The 22,551-nt window shown below is 52.9% G+C and overlaps 1 protein-coding gene across 1 annotated transcript in view; it reads right to left on the bottom strand.

Moving 5' to 3' along the window:
- The window catches only part of Itga11 (integrin subunit alpha 11), a 99,689-nt gene extending 79,993 nt beyond the window's left edge, over nt 1–19,696 (bottom strand). Inside the window, exon 1 of the mRNA XM_074061494.1 lies at nt 19,564–19,696. Within this exon, the coding sequence (XP_073917595.1) occupies nt 19,564–19,615 (52 nt within the window). The 5' untranslated portion in view covers nt 19,616–19,696. The remainder of the gene's footprint in view (nt 1–19,563) is intronic.
- Between the last annotated feature and the right edge of the window lie 2,855 nt (nt 19,697–22,551).

Genomic DNA, 22,551 nt, shown 5'->3' on the forward strand with positions numbered 1-22,551 from the left:
CCATTATTTGCTGTTATCTCCTTCCTCCCAGTGGGGTCCCCAAGTCCCTGCATCTAAAAGCCAGTCCTACAGGGAGGAGGGAGGGAGAACAGACCCCCAACACATGTTAAGCAAAAAGATACGGCAAGTAGGAAAACAAAACCCCAACACCTCCCAAAGCAAGCAAATGAACCGGCGCCTGCTGGACTGCCCCCTCTGCACAGATCAGGCAAATAACAAAGCCTGGTGGTTCTGGTTCTGCTGCAGCCAGCCTTCCCTTCTGCTGAAGCCACTGCTCCAGAGACAGGCGTCTGAGAAGACATGCCAGGGTCAACATGCTGCTGGAAGCCGAGCCTAGTTCAGGCTCCCGCAGTCCACACCAAGAGACATGAAGAAGGAGTGGGCCTCTGGTCCTCAGGACCCAGATGCTTCTGTCTTCTTCCTGAGCAGAAGAGGTGCTGTTCTTTGGGGAGACTTCCTACTCTGGGGAAAAGCCGGGTATCTGACCCTTCTGGGAGATCCTGTGACCAGGTAACCTTGGGGAGTCCCCAGGTCCGGGGACAGTTCTTCCCTGTGGGCAGCTGCTAGGCCCACCAGGACCTTCACTGGATGGGAGCCTCGGGCAGCCACTCTGCTCCATATGGCCACATCTAGTGACTGTCTGTTAAGTCACGAGAGTACTCCACACATCTTTCCCCATCCCAGGACACTGGGCAGCGGGAGAACAAGTTCTGGGTGGTATCTGTCTCTTTAGTTCTACCATAGGGCCTGGGACACAGAGGTGCTCAGTGAAATGTCCTGAATTAAAGAAAACTCAGGTTGCCCGACCACCACACAGAGGCAGTTAAACACAGGAGCATGCTCACTGGGCAAGCCAGCCAAGGGGCAGATGTTATCATGGCTCTTATCTGCAAAGAGGGGAAACTGAGGCAGAGGGCTTCCGTAACTTGCCCCATGTTGCCTGTGTAGCAGATGGCAGTGCTGGGATGAGAGAGCAAGAGGCCCTGCTCCACATGGCACCATCGATCCTGATCCTTCACTTCTGCCATGTTCCTGTCAATAAAATACCTGCCCTTGACTTTGGGCTGGGCTATATGAGAAATGAGGGTGTGCCTTTCCCCGGCCTAGGCTTTGGGACGCCTCGCCCACTTGAACGTCTGTCCTCCATGTGACAAGTGTTGCTCAGCCTCACCCACTGCTCCAGGACAGCATGGGAGACATCTGCAGCAGAGCTGCCCAGAAAAACACAGTGGAATTCAGCCACCACCCCACTCATGAGCCTCCTCAGCGAGGCCAGCTGGTCACTCCCTGGAGCTTAGCTTGGATGGGTTCATACCCCGGCTGACCCCACATGTGGACTAAATGATTGTTGCATGTCACTGAGCATTTCAGGGAGTATTTGTTACCTGGCGTTATTACACCCTAGCTCATAAATGACAGACTAAAGGAAGGAGAAGGAACAACTTCACAGTGATTGGACCGAGGTGTGAGCAGAGGGAAGCTGGGATCTGAGGGGACTCACTGTCTCTGGGGTGGCAACCCAATCATTCCCTTCTCAAGATCTCACCAAGCATCTTGATATCAGGCAGGGTTGGGCCTGCCCCCAGCCTGGCAGGGAGCAGTGTAGCCTACCAAGCAAGTGACAGTGTCCCCACCCTCAGCCGTGCACCAGGCCTGATAGCTGGGCTGTGCTGCCCCATCTGGGGAATGGCAGATACAGACGCAGACCCAGGTGCCAGACATGGACTCTGCCTCTGGAGCAAGAGGGTCTCCCCCATCGTTCCAGTCTCCATGGGGCCTGAGCTGCCCACCACACAAGTTACCACTGGGTCACATGCTGGGGCAGGCTCACTTATTAGGATTGCTTCCTTACAGATCAACAGAGATGAAATTGTCTTTTGGTCTTCAAGTTTTTCTCAGAGAATCCCATGCTTTTTTGAAGCATATATGTATATTGTATACATTTTTATATATATTAGTGCAAGAGACTGATGTTCAGGGTAGGAGTAGAGGCAAAGCGTAGTTTTCCACTCTCTGTGGCAGATCAAAGACACCTAGAACCTAGGGTTTCTTGGAACACAGTTTGAGGACCACTCTAATGGGTTTAAGACCCTTGAAAGTGAGAAAACTGAGTCCCAGAGAAGGGTGGGACCTTGTGCAAGGCCACCAGTCTTTCTTCATGTCCCTCTTCATTCCCTCCCATTCCTTCGGAATGCCCTCCTCCGTAGCCTGTCTCAGTCAGCATGTGCTTGGAGTCTAGGATGCCCCAGGTTCCACGCTGGGGTGTGGGGACACTCAGCTGGGGAAGACATGACTTGTGATCTTCAGAGTCTGCAGACATCTCGGATGGGCCATCAGACATGTTTGTAAGTCACCAGACCCCGAAGTGAAGCCAAGAGGAGTTCTGACCTCAGTTTTGTCGTGAACTTGGCCGAGTGTCCATGGGGAGTCACTATGCCTCTCTGGGCTGCAGTTTACCCATCTGTAAAATGAGAGAGTTTAGCCCGACACACACGTCAGTGACTTCCAGCTGTCAGCAGGCAAGCATCTGTCTTGAGTCTCCACAAACAATTTAGATTTGGAGACCAGGCAGTGCAGAAGAATGCACACTCATCTTACTCTCGGCCAGAGCCAAACACATTCGCAAAGGGAAATCTCCAGGCAAAAATGATAATATTTTGCGTTCCCAAGCCAAAGGAAAGGATGGAGGAGAGTTGTCATCTAACAGGCTGCACTCTCCAGCTCTCTCTCCCTCGCTCATACCCTGGAGACAGGCAGCAGGGCCCTCCTTCCCTGGCTGGGGCTTCTGAACACGTCAGATATGAGGAAGATGGAGACCTTTGTGGGCAGCCAGGCCATGTGGTCACTGTTCCACAGAAAGAGCCCAGCCCAGCCCCAGAGATGCTAAAACCTCAGTGAGATTTAGGGCAAGTGGTCAGGGTCATCACCATCCCTGGCAGACCCCTCTTAACTCCAGGCTATGACACTGACTCCTTCAGGACCTGACTTTGTGGCACAGGAATGGCCAAGTCTTCTCTCTCCCTGGGATCCTCTAGGACTGGACTGTGAGCACCTAGGGTTGGTAGGCTGGAGAGCCAGTGCCAAGGTCAAAAGCTAAAGGGTAGAGTTCTAATTTTAAGACAAGCAGCACGAAGGCTCAGAAGAGGGAACGTGGGGATATATAATGCCCACCTCCTGGCAGCTAAGAGGCTGTGGGTGTCAAGGGGACCTGGTTTCTCCCTTGGGCTCTGCATGTGCCAGCTGGGTGACCTTGAACAAGGTACTTCCCCCAGATGGTCTAAATACATTTACCGTCCTGATGTCCTGGACCCATTTCCAAATCTATTTCAGAGGGGAGGAGCATGCAGACCAGCCTGGGGACACCTATGGGGAGGCAGACGGCAGCCACAATTGTCTATCGGGTCAGTTCTCAGGACTGACAGCATGTCCCCTGCCGCCCCTCCCAAGTGTCCCCCAGCTTCAAGCCACTCTGAAAGTGAGCTGCAGCACCTGGCCTGGCCTGCTCTTCAGAGGCTGCGATGGAGAGGACAGTGACAATCGCTTCTTATCCCCAGCCCTGATGCCTTCCTGTACGTGAAAGCAAACTTGCCCATACTGAGGTCTTCCTGGGACAGGGATGAGCCCCTTTCACTTTTCCTAAGGTCTGCCATGCCCTGTCACTCTTTAATCTACACAGTGGCTCTTGTTTACCCAGTGGCTGACCTCCTGCCTTCTGCTGACCAGCACCTTCTCTGCAGAAAACGCTGTCTTTCCTCATTCTCCCAGCTGTCAAAGAAGCAGAAAGACAGGTACCATGGCTTCATGGCCTTCACACAGGTGTAGAATGCCCTGTGTGTGTGTGCACAGCTTAGGGACAAAGTGGCCAGGACAAAATGAGGAAGGACAGACAGAAAGGAATGACTTGTGATAGGGTCTAGAGAAGGGCGGGGCTTAGGGCAGAGGTGGCCAGGTCTGGCCAGAGAAGGCAGGAGAAGGGTTAAGCAGCATGTTGGCTCTGTGGTGCCACACACCCTCAATTCCAGGAGGACTCTCTCAGGGAGATTAGCTCATTGGGGAAACAGCAGGTCCCTGGTCCACGCCCAGCACTGCTTTTGGCGGTGAGGAAGCGAGCCCTGAACCATGAGAAGCAAGGCCTGGTTTATGGGCAGTCACGGCCACAATGTCCTCCTCCATAGAAGGAAGAGCCCGGATCTGTATGCACTTGAATTACCTCGAGTGTCAAATGTGTGAACACAGCACACACCAGGGACCTGAGGGTCCTAGCACGAGTAACCAGGGGCTGGATGTCCTTACCAGATGGTTCCCAAGGGCCTTGGATGACATTGAGAAGATTCCGAGAAGGGTAAAAGACATGCTGTCCGGGGTGGGTCACCAGGTTCCCTTCCTGTTCATCGAGGAAGGCCCCGAAGAGATGGGACAGGCCAGCCTCTGCCAGTGTGGCCTCCCCTCTCCAGCCCACCCTGGACTGTCTACCTCTCCTCTTCTTCAGTCTGTCATCTCAGCCAAGCTTACCTGCTCCCTGCCCCAACCCCTCAGTGCCATCTTCTATGCTGGATAAACTACTTGCTGACATCATCATAATGACCGCCCCTCCCCTCTCCCAAGCACTGGCAGCTGGAGATAAGGGAGGATTCTCCAGGTCAGAGGCAAGTAGGGCAGGGGCAGCCTGGGGGGCAGCCTGGGGGGCAGTGAGGGACATCACCAGGGCTGGGGAGGAGCCCAGACACCTGCAAAGGCAGAAGGCCCTGGGCTGAAATAGACACACCCACCACATCCAGAGAGGAAGAAGAAAGGAAGGAGCCAGTGCTGGCCACAGTCATGGCGGCTCTTAGCATTTTCTTGAGGAGTCAAGGGTTTGCCAATATGCTGCTAAGCAGATGTCAGGCTCATGGAAAACAGGCGTAAAAATTGAAAACAGCAAACAGCGCACTGAAATTGTCTATAATTAACATAGTTTTCCCTCCCAGCCCTGGAGAACCGTCTCCGCCTGCAGAGGACACACAGATCACCTCGTTCAAGAGAAAGAGTCAGAGCTTCATGAAAGCTACTGTGATTTTCCATCTTACCTCATTTATCCTTTTCTCTAAATGATCAAAATGAACTCCTGCCTCAAGCTTTTCAAGAGCTTCTGTGAAGGCTGTCCCCACATGATGTCTGCAGTGCAAGGCCGCTGACAGGAAAGTGTTGGCCAAGTAACACGCCGCACACACATGCACACATCTACACAATACACACACGCACCTGCATACACATCTACACACATGCACACATGCATCTGCACACACAATCTACACACATCTACACACATGCACACACATCTACACACACGCATCTGCACAGACGCACACATCCACACACACACCTGCACACATCTACACACATGTACACACATATACACACATGCACATACATCTACACACACATCTGCACACATGCACACATCTACACATGCACACACATGTACACATGTGCACATACATCTACACACATGCACACCCTCACACATCTACACACACATATACACACATGCACATACATCTACACACACGCATCTGCACACATGCACACATCTACACACATACACCTGCACGCACGCACACATCTACACACATGTGCACACATCTGCACACATGCACACACATCCATACACATCTACACATGTGCACACACATCTACACACATGCACACACTCACGTACACCCACATCTACACATATACACTGACACACACATCTACACACATACATCTACACACATGCACACACGCATCTACACACACGCACACATACACACATATATATTACACATATATATATTATATATACACAGACACACATATATGTGTGTATATCTACACACATACTCAAACGCACACACACCTGCAAGCTGGGAGGAAAACTGAACTCTCGTTTTCCTGAACTGGGCCATAGACACACATCTGTGGGACTGTGCCAAGGTAGACTCTTGCCAAACCCTAGGCCTTTGGGTCTCTGCCCTCTTCTCCTCACCTCAGAGTGGCCCAGACTCCTGAGAACCCCAAATTACACCCCAGCCCAGCCTAAGCCTGCCCTCCAACTGTCCAGCTCTCTATGGGATTTTTGCTTGGATGTCCCGTAGCACCCAACCTTTCACAACACCAAAAAGGAGCCCTTGGTTGTTTTTAGTTTCAAACTTGTTTCTTTCCGGCTGCTCAGATCAGAGTGTGGACATCAGTCCTCATGATTTCCCTTCACTTCCCACCAGCAAATCCTGGGTTCCACCTTCAGCTCCTCTCCAATGTGTGCACTCATTGTCTCTCTTGTCACTGTTCGGACAAGGCCATTCTCATCATTTTGTGCCTGGACTTTTGCAACAGTCTTCTGGCGTCCCTCCATTCCAATTTTGCTCAGCTCCAAGAACTGCTGCTGGCAGCAGCTGGACTGATCTTTTAAGAACGCCGATCAGATCTTGACTTTCATAATAAAGCCCAGTGGAGTCCTGTTGCATTTAGACCAGACCCCAGACCTTCCCCAGAGCCCACTAGATCTATATTCTCTAGTGCCATCATCTTTGTCACTTATCACCCTCCAGCCACACTGCCTTCCTCTCTGTCCCTAACATGCAACTCTTTCCCACCTTGAGGTCCTCCGACTTGCTGTCCTCTTTGCCAGGAATATTTCTCTCCTAACCTTTACCAAGTGGACTCCTTCTCAGCCTCCAGTTTAAATGTCACAGCCTCTGAGATGGCTGACATCCTATGAAGAACACGTAGTTCTCCGTCATGGCCCCCTCTATATTTCTTCTATAATTAAAAATAATTACAGGTGGCCATAAGAGCAATTTTCTTGCTTGGACACTGTCTCCTCTCCCACTGGAGCAGAAGTCACACAAGGGAAGGGACCAGTATGTGATGGAGCCCTCTTACAAGAGCCAATCGTGTGCGAGCTTCCAATTCAGTGACGCCATGTTGGTAGCTAGAAACTGACCACGGTGGAGGATTTAACCTGGGCTACTGGCAAACTCTTCAAAACTAACTCTCTCTACTCCATCCCAAGAGCCAGGATCAACTGTTAAACCTTCAACAGCACAATGCTGGAGGGGACTGAGTCTGTCTGACCCCACTTAACCCTCAGCATCTAGAACAATGCTTAGCACCCAACGGGTAAGCAACACACATTCATTTGTGGAAGATCCGGGAAAAAGTGAATGGAAGTGTTCAGGCCTCTCAGACCTGAGCATATGACACTTGAAGCTTCAGAGAGGGAGGGGGCTTATGGGACCGAATTTGGTCTCAGAAGCCCTCATCCCAATTTCTTCCTCTTCCTGGCCCTCAGTTTCCTTACCTGGAAAAGGCACACACTGGAATAGAATCTGCAAGTCCCTGTGTAAGATTTAAAGTACACACACATAAACAAACACACACTTTCACTCCTTCTTTACCCCTCGCTTCCGGGGTCACTGCACTGCCAACAGCAGAGGTGCTGTTTACGTTGAATAAGTCATGCAGTACACAGCCTGGACGGTGGAGGGTGGTGGTCCTGTCCACTCTGATCCTGGCCACAGGCCATTTCAAAGGAGCTGAATTGGACTACGAGTTCCTCCCCTTCCTGACATAATAACCAGCTCAAAGAGCTGGGGCAGTTTGGTTTTGGTTCCAGCTCCTAAGCTGCACCCGGCTTGTGATGGGTGTGTGGATCAAGAGCCCTCTGCATCCAAGATTAGCCTCAACCCAGGCAGTGCTCGGGCGAAGTAAGAGGAGACAGGGCTCAAGATTGCAATTTGTGGCAGGGCTTTCCCTCGGAGGAGAGGAAGAGCCAGGCTGCCCTGCCCTTTGAATGTGAACTATAAAAAGGAATTGTGGGGCCTCACCCCACAGTGGATGCACCCACCCCCATCTCAAAAGTTCCCTGGCTGCACAGACTCAGCGTCGCTCTACCAAACACCACTGGCAAGGTTTGGTGGGGTGCGTGTTGAGGGGCAGAAGTGTTTTGGTTTTCAGTGGAGGTCAATTTATCATGGTTGCAAAACTATCTCCATTGTCTACTTTTAGGCCCTGAGAGGGGCCATCTTTGCTGGAAAACAAAGGACTGGCTTGTGAGAAGGTCAAGTGTCCTGTCGTCTGGGGGATGTGAGTCAAGGGTAACCACTTGTCTGGGATGTGAGCACTCTGTTAAGGCCCCCCAGGCAGACGCTCGGTGCTAGGGCTCTCGAGGGACTCCTGAGGCCAGGGCTCTTTATGGACATGTGGCTGAGCAGCAGGGGTCCCCACGTGCTGGGGAAACTGTTTTCAAGTGGCATCTCTGTTGTCAACTTCTTTTTCATGGACTTCATAATCAGAGTTGAAGTTCTGGCTCAAGAAACTCTCACAGAAGCACGAAGTGTAGCCCCTGAAGGGCACTTAGAAACACGAAGACCAAGTGTTTATTTTAGAAGTTACTGAACCGAAGCCTTGTGACCTTCAGAGTTGCCTGAGAGAGATCCAAGTTATGGGTTGCTTTCAAACAACCTCTGATGACTGGAGAACCAGGGCTGGGGTGGGTAGCAAGTCTAACATGGTGTCAGCTGAGAACTCCTCTGTATGATTAGTTTGCAGTGTTTTCCTGCTCTGCAGGCTGGGAAGAGCCGGGTCTGAAGAAGAGAGAGTGCCAGCTAGCACAGACTGTCTAAGCAGCGTCACCTCTTAGGGGGTGTGTTGGAGGTAGGGCAAGATGGCACCAGGCCATGCAGGAGAGGAGTACATAAGATAGAAGAAAGTGAAGGTGCCCACTGCCCAAGGGATCCAGGCCACCTTGTGAAGAGTAGGAATGCTGCTAAGATGACAGGGAGAATATGTCATGGGAACATAGCAGTGACCCAGGAGAGCTTCCTGGAAGAGCAGGCCATTCTGGAGTTGTCAAGACACAGAGAAAGCAGCAAGTTTCTCTTTGTTTTAGTCTCCTCCACACACTAAAAATATTTGTTAGGGAGAGGATAGAGGATAGGGACTTGGACTTTCCGTTGGTTCCACATAAAATTCCCCACTACCTTCATGAGTGGGGCACCTTGGGAACCCTCTGCTTCCTTGGCCTACACCCAGCAATGGAGACTAGACAGGTGGGGCCACTGCTAATCCAGACAGTGCTGCCGAAAACAGCAAGGGACCTTGCCATGTGGTGGTGGGAAAATGCTCCTGACCCTTACCCTGGGGTGGGCTGAGCACCAGAGAACATGACCACTCTGGATGCCTGGACAGCTGCCAGACTCTCCCCAGTGAGTGCCAAGAGAGCAGCTCGCCCATGAGGGAGCCTTGAGCAAGCCTCCAAGAGGAAAGGGTCAAGTCCACTGAGAAAGTGCCAGCAGCAGATGGAAAACGTCTAGGTCCTTCTCATAAAAAGTCCTCCAGTTCAACATCACCTCCCATAGCTTTTCAGTTCTGAGTAGGTGGAGGGGACCCATCCTTCCTGGGAGTCATACAGAGGAGCCCAGGGTCACCTAGTGTGATGGGTGAATTTAGATGGGAGAAGAGAGAAGGTTAATACTTGATTATTTGTATTTTTATTTAATGAGTGTTTAAAAACTACAAGCCAATCAAAACATAGGCTTTTCATTAATTATTGCTTAGGATGAGATAAGTAAAATGTTATGGCAGATAAGTGAAGTCATATGCATGAAAAGCAAGAAAAAAGATGAACTCTTGAGCTGGTCACACCTGGACTTGATTCTGGCTTGGCTCTCTTGACTTGCTGCATCTGTCTGACCTTGGGCAGGCCATCTGACCTCTCAGAATTAGTCCCTGGATCCTACTGGCTGGGTTCAAGTCTCAGATGTGAGTCTATCTCTCGGGTGATCTTGGCTAAGTGACTTCCCGTCCATGCTAGCTCCACAAACTGCAGCTGTTACCACACATTGAAACCCATTCCTGCCTGACATTTTGTCCCCTCTTGGGTAAGATTTCTAATTCCTCACACTGTAAGGTCGGAGTTGTAATTTCCATTACACATTCTAAAGAGAGGCAGCGTCTGAACACAAGGGCACACGCTCAGTAGGTGTCAGGGCCATCTTTGAAACCCCATGCCAGTGGAGCATTGCTTCTACTGTGGAGCTTTGTGGGCTCAGACTGACTCTTTCCACCTGCACAGGGGGGTTGATGTCATCTCCTAAGCCAACAGGGAGTATTCTAGTTAGCTGGCTCCCAGAGACTGGGTCTGCGTTCATCTTCTCTGGGTACCCCCAGCTCCTTCTTGGGTGGTAAAGGACATGGCTATGTTCTGCAGTGTGTGGCTGATGTGTGGATCCTCTCTTCTTCTGGGAAATGACCCATTTGAGGCTACTACTCCACCTCTGTTGATGCCTGGAGAGTCCTGTAGCCTTCCTGCGTTTCTGCCGTGCACGAACCAGGCCTTTCTTGTGTGTCCTCGGGTCCACTCTGAGTTACATGGAGTAGTGACAAGCAGTATGGGCCAGGTGGACCAGGCTGGGCTGCCTGCTGCAAACCTGCTCACCCCTTCCTAAGTCCTCCACCCTGCAAGAGACCTTCCTCCCTTAGCTCTGCTCACCTGTGGCCCTCAACGGCCACTAAACTTCTTTCTTTTTCCTTTTTCTTTTTGCAGTCCTGGAGTTTGAACTCGGGTCCTCTCACTTGCTAGGAAGGCACTCTATGACTTGAGTAATATCTCCAGCCCAACTTTCATCATCTAGGGAGACAAATTAATTGTTAACAAATGGCTAGGGAAGTGACTGGATGATCGCGTGCCCATCTAGTGGACTGGCAGCCTGGGGAAGGGTGCAGAGGGCTGACGGATTGGCTAATGGGATTTAGGGTTGCTGTTACAAGCTAGTGGGGAGATTTTCATTGATTTGCTTATTCATTTCTACAACTATTTATTATTCCGGGTACCTCTCTATATAAGTAAACACAACAGACCCAAATCCTTGCTTTTATAAGGATTACGTCTGCTGTGGCCAGTATGAACAAGTAAGTTGACATTTATGGTAGAGAGACTACCACAGGGAAGGTGCTATGCATGTGACCGTGTGTGTGGGAGGGGGAATTTTAGTTAGCAGGCCCTCAATAAGGTGGTCATTTAGGAGTGCAGACCTGAAGGGAGCGCTGGAGGGTCTCTCGGGAGAGCATCGGAGGCTGATGGACCAGAAGTGCAAAGCCAAGGTGCCCGAATATAAAACAGTCCTGAGGCCAGGGGGCGGGGAGGGGACAGTGAACTGGGGATGAGGTGAGAAAGGCAGGGGAGCCAGATCACACAGGGCTTCTTACTCAGACCAGGAAGGGAAGCTCTGGAGGATTTGGACCCAAGCAGAGACATGACAAGATCTGACCTATATTCTAGCTGCATCCTTCTGGCTGCAGGGACGACAAAGGCAGATGTTGCCATGAGCCACAGGGCCTTTGCTGGGGCCTTTCCATGGCAGCCCCCAGTCCCTGCCTGACTCCTGGTCTTAGTCCTCCAGGCTGAACAGGAAGCAGGGTGGGGGCTTTCATGGGAGATCAGAGCCTTCAGACCCCCAGGGGTGATGTGGACCAGGTTGGGATGCAGGGTCAGGGTGAGGGGCTGGGTTAAGATGTGCTAGGTAGAATGTAGGCAGGTCCACAGCGAAGCAGGGAAAGAGCAGAGGCCATCAGTGACTGTGGCCACACTGAGGCGATCGGCAGGGCCTCTTGGGAACCTGCCAGCCTCTGCCTCAGCGTCAGCAGCCAGCGCATTCCACAGCCCGTGCTGGGCTTGTGGTCTGGCCTGGCCCTCTTGGTGCTTTCTCCTCCTCTCTCAAACCAGAATCTGAGTTCTGTTTAAGTCTGGGGCATGAATCACTGCTTCTGGGCTGGAGGGGGCTGGGACAGAGGCTCCCAGCTACAGGCCACTAACATCCCACTGTGTGATGGCCTCAGTGCAAACACTCAGTCAGACTGCCTTCCAAACTCCAGCCAACATTCACCTGCCCCACCAGCACTGCCAAATCCCATCCAGAACTGACTTGACTTCCCCTCCTTGCATCTTCCCACCCCTCTTGGGTCAGGGGCCCTGCCCTTTGGCCTCCCACACCTTTCCTTCCTGGCCACTCAGCCCTGTTGGACCTCAGCCACGCGTCTTCCATCCTATGTCCATCTTGGGCTCTGGTGGCCTCTGACTGGGGTCACTGTAGTAGGCATCCCAAGGTTCCTCCTGCTTGCCACAGTTATCCTGTGGCTTCAAACTCCCCTTGCCCACTCAGGAAACTCTTTCAAACACACCTCCCCACCCTCCCCCATAAACCTTCAATGGCTCCCATCTGCTAAATCTATATGCCCCTGATTGTCATTTAGTGCCTTTCCCAGTGGCCTGAGCTGTCCTGCCATTCTTGCACTTCCCTGTAGCACATGACCAGCGGCCTCCTGACTCAACATCAGCAGTTTCAACAGATACTCTCTCTTCTCTCCATTCTGTCCTACAAAACTGTAAGCTCCTGAAAGACAAGAACAAGAGAGACAAGAGTTCTCTCTTCTGCCCCCCGAGCACCTCACATGGGGTTCAGCTCACATCAGCTACTGAATTAAGACCTCCTATGGGGAATGTGCAAAGAAATTTGAGGTGTCCACCTGTAATCCCGGCTAGTCAGGATCAGGAGGATCATGGTTCAAAGCCAGCCCTGGGCAAATAGTTTGTGACACCCTATCTTGAAAATCCCTAAGGTGAAAAAGGTCTGGTGGACTGGTACAAGTGGTAGAGAACTGGCCTAGCAAGTAGGAGGCCCTGAGTTCAAACCCCAGTACCGCCAAAAAAAAAAAAGACATCTGCCTTGCCCTGAAATGTCTTTGTTTTTAGTCAGGAAAGACAGAAAACTGAGATGTCTTTCCATTTACTAGGACAGACAGTGCCTTCCTTTACTCACGACTTGTTATGCTGAGGACATAGCGGTTATCACCACGCCTCTGTCCTCTGGTGTTCCCAGGGCAGAGGGGGAAAATGGTGGGGGGTGCAGGGTGCCTTGAGATCACATATGTGGCCCCAAGCTTTGACCAAGGGAGTCAGGTGAGGCTTCAGGTGGCCCAGAGGAGACCCAAAGAGTAAGCTAGAGACAGCCAGGAGACGGGAAGGAGGATTCGGGAACAGCACAGTGGCGGCCAGAGGTGCCTGGTGTACTGTAGGGCTGTGACTGCCTGTTCATGCAATCCTGCTAGTGGTGATTCTGAGTGCAGACCAGGGATGGCCATTTGGGGTCTTGCTGACTTTATTAGAGTCTGGGCTCAACCTAATGGCAGTAGGGAGCCATCGAGAGTTCAAGGAGGGAAGTGTGACATGAAGATTGGGTTGAGGCCTCAGGAAGGTCCCAGGTCCCCTGCTCAGCCCCCAGGCCACTGCCTCTTCTCTTTCATGGAGCTCTTCTTCCCTAGCCAGACTGGGTTGGCTTTGCCAGTACCCCATTCCGAGCCAAGGGCTTCCTTCACCTGGGCACTCAGCATCAGTGGGGCCCTAATGGACTCTGTCCCATCACAACCCCCCCCCCCCCCCCCCGTGATGATTCGTCCATCAGCGGCAGCTCTGGCTGAGGTCTGAGGATCAAACCAGCCTCTACCACCTCCTCATTGGTGTCCTTGACTTTACTGCTTCAAGCCACACAGTGGAGGAGTAGCTATGACCTTGCGGGGAACAGGCAGTGCGTAACTCCCACCCCAGCTCAGGCTGCGTCTCCAGCCAGAACGGCTGTGAGGCTGCAGGTTCAGCTGGGTGGCTCCACTACACTGTGAGCCAGGACAGGTGGGGGCTCCCCTCTGGTGAGCTGTGGGCCCCGGCAAGTCGTTCCCCTACCTGGACAGCATTTTCTCTTCTGCGTGGTGGGTTTAGCCTCCGTTACACCAGTGATTCTTGGGCTTGTTGTTCCCAGAATTATTGGGGAGGACTAAGGCACTGGGTGAAGCCTTTGTGTCATGCCATCGATCTCATGTTCACCTGCAACTGGGGACAGGCCCTTCTGTGCCTCTGGTCTGTCGCTGGTCACCTACAAGGTCATGATAGACCAAGGCAGAGCCAGAGTGGGCAGGTAGGTACAGGGACTCACTTTTACTCCTGATCACAGGAAATCACTCAAAGTTTAAGAGTCTTACTTTCCCCAAAATCTGATGGACACACTGCCCCAGCAGGGCCTCTGCTCTTTGCGGATTGTCCAGAGTTGCACTGGTGACTACGATTTTTTTGGTAGTCTTCCTGAGGCCCAGGCCTTTGATCTGTAAAGAAGACCTGGGCCGTGGAAATCCTCGGGGCCAGGGTTTCTGGTAGTCTGGCTCGGCTGGGTGATGCTTTTGGGGGTGGAAGGCCGTCATCCCCCACTGTAGAGGCAGGAGTCCCATCTCTGTGTCATCCTGTTTGGAACCCTGGAGCATGTTGCTATAGCAACTTGCCTAGTTTACCCCACGTCACCCCACATGCCACATGGAAAAACCTCTGCGCACTTTAGAGTGGCATCACCCAAGCCACAGGCTGGAGCCCTCACCTTATAGGGCCAGGGATGGGCAGGGCTCGGAAGACAGGCAAGGGACTAGGGGTGGAGCAAGACCATGCCAGGCAGGTCCTCTGCCACACCTATTTCCCTGGCTGGTGGTCTCTAACGCCTGAAGCTCTACCATAGACCTTTATTCCTTTGGCTCAAGCCTCAGCCTAGTAAATGCAAATCCCTTAGGGGAGGACCCATCAAGCTGTCATCATTCATTAATGCCATTCAGCAGGAATTAGCTCATCAGGCCTGAAGTGCAGAGCAGGTTTCCATTAGTGATCAGGAGGTAGGAGGGAGGAGAGGACTGCCTAGCCCGGACCCTGAGGGTGACTGGGTGAGAGCCCTTCTGGAGTCATTGTCCCAGGTGTTGGGCACTTGGGGGCGGGCAGCACTGTGGGCCTTGAGCTGGGCCAGTGAGGGAGAGAGGCTATCACACCATGAGGCTCCACGTGCGGACGGCTTCTCGTCAAGCCAGCATCTTGCGTGGAGAGTCTCTGTCTAGCTGAGTCTAAGAGGAGGCTCCTAGGCAGTGAGGGGGGCTGCTTACACCCTGATGTCAAGCTCCCTAGAGACTGCTCCTCCTCTGTCCTCAAGCCTGTTTTCCAGAGAGCACCATGCATAGATTAAGAGCAGTAGCTTTGGAGGCAGACAGACCCTCGCACTGCCTGACTGTTGGAGTGACCTTGGACAAGCCACTTCACTTCTCATGTGACACCAGACGATTGCAACAGGGACTTGTGCAGCTGTAACAAGGCCTGAGAGGCGAGAAAGTGCTTGCCACAGTGCCTGGCATAAAGCAGTGAGGAGTGATGGGAGGGTACGGACTGTTAGGTGGTGCCAGACGCTGTGGGGAACCCTCAACATGAATGGATCACAGAGGGACCGTTAGTCCAGCATCGGCCTGGGAAGTCAATATTCTACTCACTTTACAGTTGAGGACACTGAGCCTCTGGGGTTTACGTGCAGGGTTACCCAACTTGAAGGGGCTTGAACCCAGGCTCAGTCAGAGTCCCTGTGAAGGAAGGAATAGAGATAGTGGACAGAGAGGCTAGATCAACTGATTTTCCTGCAGGTGAGATTCTAGGTCTGTGGTTCAAGTCTTAAGTCCACAGGAGGAGAACGCCCATGGAAGGTTCTAGAGCTCATTTACTTTTGGTTTATAAGGTAAGCAGCAACAGTCTCCCTCTTCCCCTTCCCCCCTCACTGCCAGCACAATTCTGGACATTTGTGAATGTGCATGGTTAGGCTTGCCATGGTGGGGCTGGGATAGTCCTCACCTGGACCACAGCTCCGTCCTGCAGGCTCTCCATGCAGGGCGGTGGTTGTCTCTGGAGCTCAAAATTGCTTTGGGGAAAATAAAATAGTTTCAGATAGCTATGGGTCCCTAGTGGCAACCTGCGATTTGGTGTGTTTGGATCAGAAGCACTAAGTGAGCAGCAGGTCTCTGATGGAAACCTATGATTTGGTGTATGTGTATCAGGGGGGTCAGCACTAAGTGAGGAGTGGGTCCTGGGTGGTAGCCTGCAATTTGGGGTGTATGTGGAGGGGCGCAGTCAGGAGCACAAAGTGGGGAGCAAGTCCCTGGTGGTAGCCTGCGATTTGGTGTGTGTTTGGGGGGAGGGGGTCAGAAGCACTAAGTGGGCAGCAGAGGTGGCAATTTTGAAAAGCATTGTTTTGTAGGTGGCCCCACCAACAGCTAGAAGCTGTCACTTTCCAGGCAGAATCATGATGACACCTTTCTTTGCAGTTGTCCTACAACGAACAACTTTGACTCCAAAGGAAGATCTTGAGGACTGTGGCAAGATAACAATACCCCAAACTGGGTATTGTGGAGAGAACAGTTTCTAAAATTCCCCAAATTACCTCCCTTCTACATAGGAAGAGGCAAGCCCAGCCAGTTCAGAACAAAGCAATGAGGGGAGGGGGTTGGGCCTCGTGTGTGGGGTCAGGATGAGGGGAGGTTCCTTGATGTAGGGAGAAGGAGGAGGAAGCTGGAGGGGAGAGAGGAGGTTTGGGGAGCATAAGGGAAGGGAAAACAATGCGCGAGCTCCTGGAAAGCCCAGAGTCTGTGTGGGTGGGCTGGGAACCAGGGGAAGGGCAAGGAGACCCACATCCCATTTTTGGGGTCCACAGTGGGGTTGTTGTGAGTAAGCGAAAGAGGAAGCCCAGAGCCTGCGTGTGGTGTGGAGGGGTCAGAGGCTTCTTGGTTCGTGGGGCTCCCAGCAAGATGACAAAGTGGAGGTAAAGTGACAATGACATCTCTTCTCTGCTGTCCCAAGCTGGAGAGCAGAGTTGGGCCTTTTTTGTCTTTGCACACTGTGTGCCTGGCATTATGCTTTTTCCATACAAGTTTCCCCTGCTGAGCAGGACTCTGGCCCACAAGGACACACCAGAGCCACGCTCGTCCTGCTTGTCTCCAGCACCAAAAGACCCCACATCCAGATCACACTGAATTCAGGACATCAGTGGCAAAAAGCTCCTTAGTTCTCACTGTGACCTAGACTTTGGGCTGGCTCTTTGAGGGGAGGAGCTAGGAAAGTCTTGGTTTATTTAACACCATGGCACATGTCTCTGAGCCTCTGATACACTTCCCCTGGCCTTCTCTCTGGCCTCGAGATGAGAGGTTTTGTGCATCCTTAGATTCTCACTGCACCAGCGCTCTGGATGATGACAGAGAAAGACGGCCTGGCCCTTTCCCAGCACGGTATGTGCTCATTCGAGCACTGCAGTTACTTTATAAGTTCTATTATTATCCCCACTTTGCAGGAGAACAAACTGAGGCATAGGCCCTAAAGGATTGCTGAGGACAAAAGCCCTAACCAGCAGAGCCCAGACTAACCCCAGGCAGTGAGATTCTCCCGGCCGTGGTCCCCTCATGGTGTCGGGTCTTCCCTGTGTCTTTACGCGGCCTGACAGATGACAGTCTTGGTGAAAATGGTGTTAGGATGAGACGTTCTGGTCGGTGGACCTGCTGTCTCTGAAGTCAGCCATAAATGTCCCCAGATTTGCTCACTTCTTTCTTTCAGGCTTTCTCGAGAGTTTTGTCTACCCGGTCAACCTTGTTCATTCTGCAGCAGGAGCCCCAGAAACGGACACTGTGAGAACTCACTCCCAACCTGGCTTAGCAGGTCCCTGGTCCAGCCAGGCTATACCACCACCTGGCAATCTCTGTATAGCACCCATGTGACACAAGGGTAACAGATCAGTATCAATTCTGTCCTGGGGACAGAAGAATGGTTCCAGTGACTCCTCAGGTCCATCCAGTCTACAGAGGTCCCATGACCAGAGTCACCTTTGTGGTTTTAAAATATTCACCTTTTTGTTCTCTAACCAGTAAATACAAACAGCCTCACTTTAAGTCTTATCCAATCTGCACTCTTGATCAAATTCTGTCTCCTCCTCCTCCAGGAAGCCTCCCTTGCTTGTCCAGACACTGAACTTCTCCCTAGACACGCAGCCCTAGTGTCTCAGCTCCATTCACGCTCTGATGCCTCTACTTACCTGTTCTGACTTTGCCTTGTCCTCAGCCACACTGCTGGGATTGGGCCTTATCCCCAATTCCAGGCAAACAGATGTCATTCCACACTTATTGATATGTTTAATGAGTCCCATATTTCAAGAACCCAGAGTGACCAGACATAACACAGAAGTGGTTTTCTCCTTACAAAGGGAGCTCTGAGTCACAAGTCTTCAGAGCTCCTTTACTGCCACAGTCTGGCACCCTCCCTTCCTAGAGTAACCCGGACTTTAAGAACCATTGATGGGGCCCCACCCGGTAGCCAGCCCCTGTTAGCTTTTCCCAAGAACTCAGAATTCTTCTTGCATCGGTGGCTGGAGGAAACCTGCTGGGGAGGCTGTTTACTTTTGGGGGCTGTACAGCGGGTGGTTGCCAGCCAGAACTAGAAACCAGGTGTGATCCCAGTCTTCCCTCTGAGCTTGCTGAGGTTCAGAGTGTCCCCAGCCCCTAGGCAACCAGTCCATCTCAGTTTCAGGGCCACCTTGGAGTGCGTCCTTTTCCAGTGGTGGGACCTCTAATGATTTGAGAACACTTTTTGAAGGAGTCCTCCTGTCTAAACGCACCTAGAGGTTTCTGCTGCTTTCTAGGTGTGTACCAGCCTGGTGGCAGCTGCCCCCTGCCCTTCTCCCAAACCCAAACTTCGCTAAGGTTACTTTCAGACTATGACTCTAGGATGAGATCAGAGCCCACACCAAGCCTTTTCACCATGTCCCTGCCAGAAGCTGGCTGTAGAGGCCAGACAGGAGCACTTGTGTCATATGGATCCCAAGGACTGGGACAGAGGCAGGCTGAGGGTCTCCACCTGCTCCCGCTACCACAACGCATCTGACCCGTCTCTTGGTCCCAGCCGGGTGACCTGGAGCCACGCAGTAAGGAAGGCGCGGCCGGAAGCCAAAGCCCAGCCAGTCCCCGGGCGCCAGCTCCAGCTGCAGCACCAGCCACACCACGAAGGGTCCCCAAAACCGGCCTCCTGGGGTGGCGCGGGGCATGGGAGGCCCGGCCGGGGTCCCCGCGCACCCCCGCACCTGGGGCGCATTAGGCGGTGGCGCGCGTCTTGGGGACAGCGGCTTCCCCAGATTATTGAATAATCGCGTAATTCCGAGCGCGGGATGGGGGCGCTGCTCGGTCCCTATGGGGATCAGGTATCTTTGTCTCGGGGCCCTGGACAGCGAGGCTGTGTCCCGGGACTTGGTTTGGTCCCGGCGGGAGGGACTCTGGGCAGCTTTGGGCTCCGGGGTCTCCCCCACCCTCTGAACGGCCAGACTTCGGAGTGCTGCCGGCGCCCGGCGGGAGCGCAGCGGAGGCCCTTCGGGACTGGCTGTCTCCGGCGCCCCCGGGATGCCCGGGTGCCGATGGCGGGCGTGGGGGACCCTAGCGCGGCCTCAGGGGCACCCATGGCGCGGGCGGTGCCACCGGCCTCAGCGCCCTCCATTCACCTAGAGTTTCCGCACTCCGCGCGGAACTCGACTGCAGCCGGTTCCCCGGGACCCACGTCCCCAAGAACTACCGAGGGGGTGCGTCGCGTCCCGCCCCGGCAGCTGGGTCCCGGGCCCCGGTGGGCCAGAGCAGGGCTTCCCGGGCGAGGGGAGCGGAGGAGAGGGCACGTACCTGGCCACAGGCTGAGCACCCAGGCCACCGCGAGGCCACGGGGCAGGTCCATGGCGGGCGCGGCGCGGCGCGGCTCGGAGCGGGCGCGGGCCGGAGCGCAGCCTCGGCGGGAGGCGCTGACTGCACTGCGCGGTCCCTGACAGCCGCGCGGAGGAAGTGGAGAGGGAGAGCTCCGCGCGGGAGGGGCGCGACACCGCGGCGCTGGCTCCCTGCCAGGCCCGGCCCCCGCTGCCACCTGGGCAGGCCCTTGACGTCCTCTCCACATGCCACCCCAGCTTAGGAGCAAAGCACAGACAACCGCTCCTGGGGACACTCACCCTCTTAGCACCTGCGTCCCCACCTCCATCACCAAGTCAGGGTCTATTCAGGAAAAGTGTCTTATGATCCCATCTTCCATAGACAGGAGCTTCACTAAGCCCAGAGGGGTACCTAAGGTGACCCAGCGACACCCACAGTCACTCATGTCTCCGTGGACAAGTGGAGTGGATGTCCATTCTGAGATATGCCTCTGTTTCCCTGGCCACAATGCTTCTTGAGACCCTCCAGCTCCACTGCCCTTGACCTTTGGGAAGCATTCAGAGGACCCACTTTCAACAAACCACCGAGTTCTTTGGATCCCAGACAGCTTACTTCCGGCCTTTGTAATCATCACCAATCAACTTCAATACATGTATGGCAAGCGCTTTTAACCAGGCCCTGGGCCACAGTCTGTAGGTGTGGTGGCTGGTCTTCCCAGCAGGGAGTTGCAGAAGTAGAGGGCAAGATGGCCAGTTTGCAGGGAGGTGGAGCAGGGACCAGTAGCTTTCTCAGGATAACTGTCAGATGCACCCTGTCCCTTGTTCCCACCAGTCAGGTCTTCAGACACAAGTTCCCGTTCTCTCCCTCTTCTTGCCTTTATCAGTCTTCATGGGGAATGTAGACAGCAAGAGATGTGACCATTTAGCTTCTCTTTCCCCAAAATCCCTGGCTCACAACTGAGCAGTCAGATCCCAGGAGCAAAGGAGGTGGGTGAGTGGGTAGATGAGTACAGGGGGTGTTGGGTACCCAGAGGGTGCGGGGCTTCTCTCTAGGAGAGATGGGAAGGGCTTCCCAGAGGTGACATTCTGACAGGGTCCCTGAGGATGAGGGTTTGCCTTTATCTAATATTGCTTTTTAGAGACAAGGTCTTGCTATAGTGCAGGCTGGCCTTGAACTTGAGATCCTCCTGCCTCAGCTTCTGGAATGCTGGGATTATAGCTGTGGCCATCATGCCCAGCAAAAGTTGGGTTTTGAGAACAAGTTCTTACAGTATAGTGGTGACCTTGTGTCTGCCTGGCTAACCTTGCTGCTTCCTAGGAATCACTCTTGTTTTACTTAAACACATTCCTCCAACTGGAGGAAGCAGATTCTGTGCCTGGGGAATGTGTGAGGGGGGCATTGGGAGGGGGAGAGAGAGAGAGGGAGGGAGGGAGAAGGAGGGAGAGAGAGAGAGAGAGAGAGAGAGAGAGAGAGAGAGAGAGAGAGAGAGAGAGAGAGAGAAGGAAGGAAGGAAGGAAGAGAAAGAGAAAGAAAGGAAGAAAGGAGAGAAGGGAGAAAAGAAGAGGAGAGGGAAGAGCAGGGTGTGTGTGGTTAGGCTGAAATGAATCAGAGCACTCCCTTTCCAGACCTTGGTTTCAGGAAGGGCAACATGACAAAGGAATCATGTTTTCTTGCTCTTCTAAAAGCCCCAGGAATAAAAGCTCTAACTACCTCTCCAGCTCTGCTTTCTCTCCCAGGCTAGAACAAGGAATCTTGGAGGCTCAGGAGCTGACAGGATTGGGGTGGGGAAGGAGGGTCTGGCCCTGGGATGAGACAGACACTGGGTGACACATGAAGCAGTCAAGTCCAGGAGGACCTTGTAGAGCCTGCGAGTCAGGCCACCCTGGAAGCCCCCTCCCCTCAGGACTGCGCAGTTATGTGACCAGTGACTATGGCATCAGATGGCTTAAGTCAGGAGTCTTTGAACCTGGCACACATCTAATAAAAGCTGTCTAATGGGCTCGATCTGCTTGCCTACTTTCCCTCCTGCCACATTCACGATCTCCCTGGGGGTGTTCACATGCAGGTGCATGGGAATTCCCCAAAGCACTAGTGAACACTGCAAATGTTCACTATGGGTGGTACCCCTCGGGATGGGTGGCCCGCACTGCCTGCTGAAGGGGTGCTTTGGGTGGCACTGTCGGTGCCAATCCTATGTTCATTAACTGTCACCATGCTTATCAGGCATGTGGGGCTCCTGAGGACAGTGTCTGTGCCTTTGTGTGACATGGGAAGGAGGAAAGCTCCTCTGTCTTTCCAGCAGTCACTCGTGTCCATCCCCTACCCCACCCTGCTCTGCAAGACACAGGTCAGAAGCCCACCCAGGATGAGCTAGCAATGGGGCCAAGCAAGTTAGATGTTACCCCGTGTTTGTTCATTTAACCATAATTAATATTTACTAATTTACTCTAGACCATTTCTTATTGAATGATTACTAAACATGATCTAAGCCAGGCACAGGTGGCTCACACCTGTAATCCTAGCTCCTTGAGAGGCAGAGATCGGGAGGATCACAGTTCCAGGCCTGCCTGGGCAGGAAGTTCTTGATACCCCATTTAACAGAAAAAGCTGGGCATGGTGCCGTGAGCCTATCATCCCAGCTACCAGGGAAGCTTACATAGGAGGATGGCAGTCCAGGTTGACCTGGGCAAAACGTGAGACCCTTTCTCAAAAATAACCAGAGCGAAAAAGGGCTGAGGACAAGGCTCAAGTGGTACAGCACCTGTCTAGCAAGCACATGGCCCTGAGTTCAACCCCAGTACTGCCAAATATATATATTGGAGGGCAGCAGTGAACAGGTGACAAATGTGTGATTGGATTCTAAGGCTGGAGAAACTCAGTGAATTAGATGAGGGCTTCATGGAAGCCAGGGTTTGTTGATCACCAATGATAACCCTGTACACAAACATGGTGTTTATATTTTTTAAATTT

Source organism: Castor canadensis, chromosome 19, assembly GCF_047511655.1.
Source record: "Castor canadensis chromosome 19, mCasCan1.hap1v2, whole genome shotgun sequence".
Taxonomy (NCBI): domain Eukaryota; kingdom Metazoa; phylum Chordata; class Mammalia; order Rodentia; family Castoridae; genus Castor; species Castor canadensis.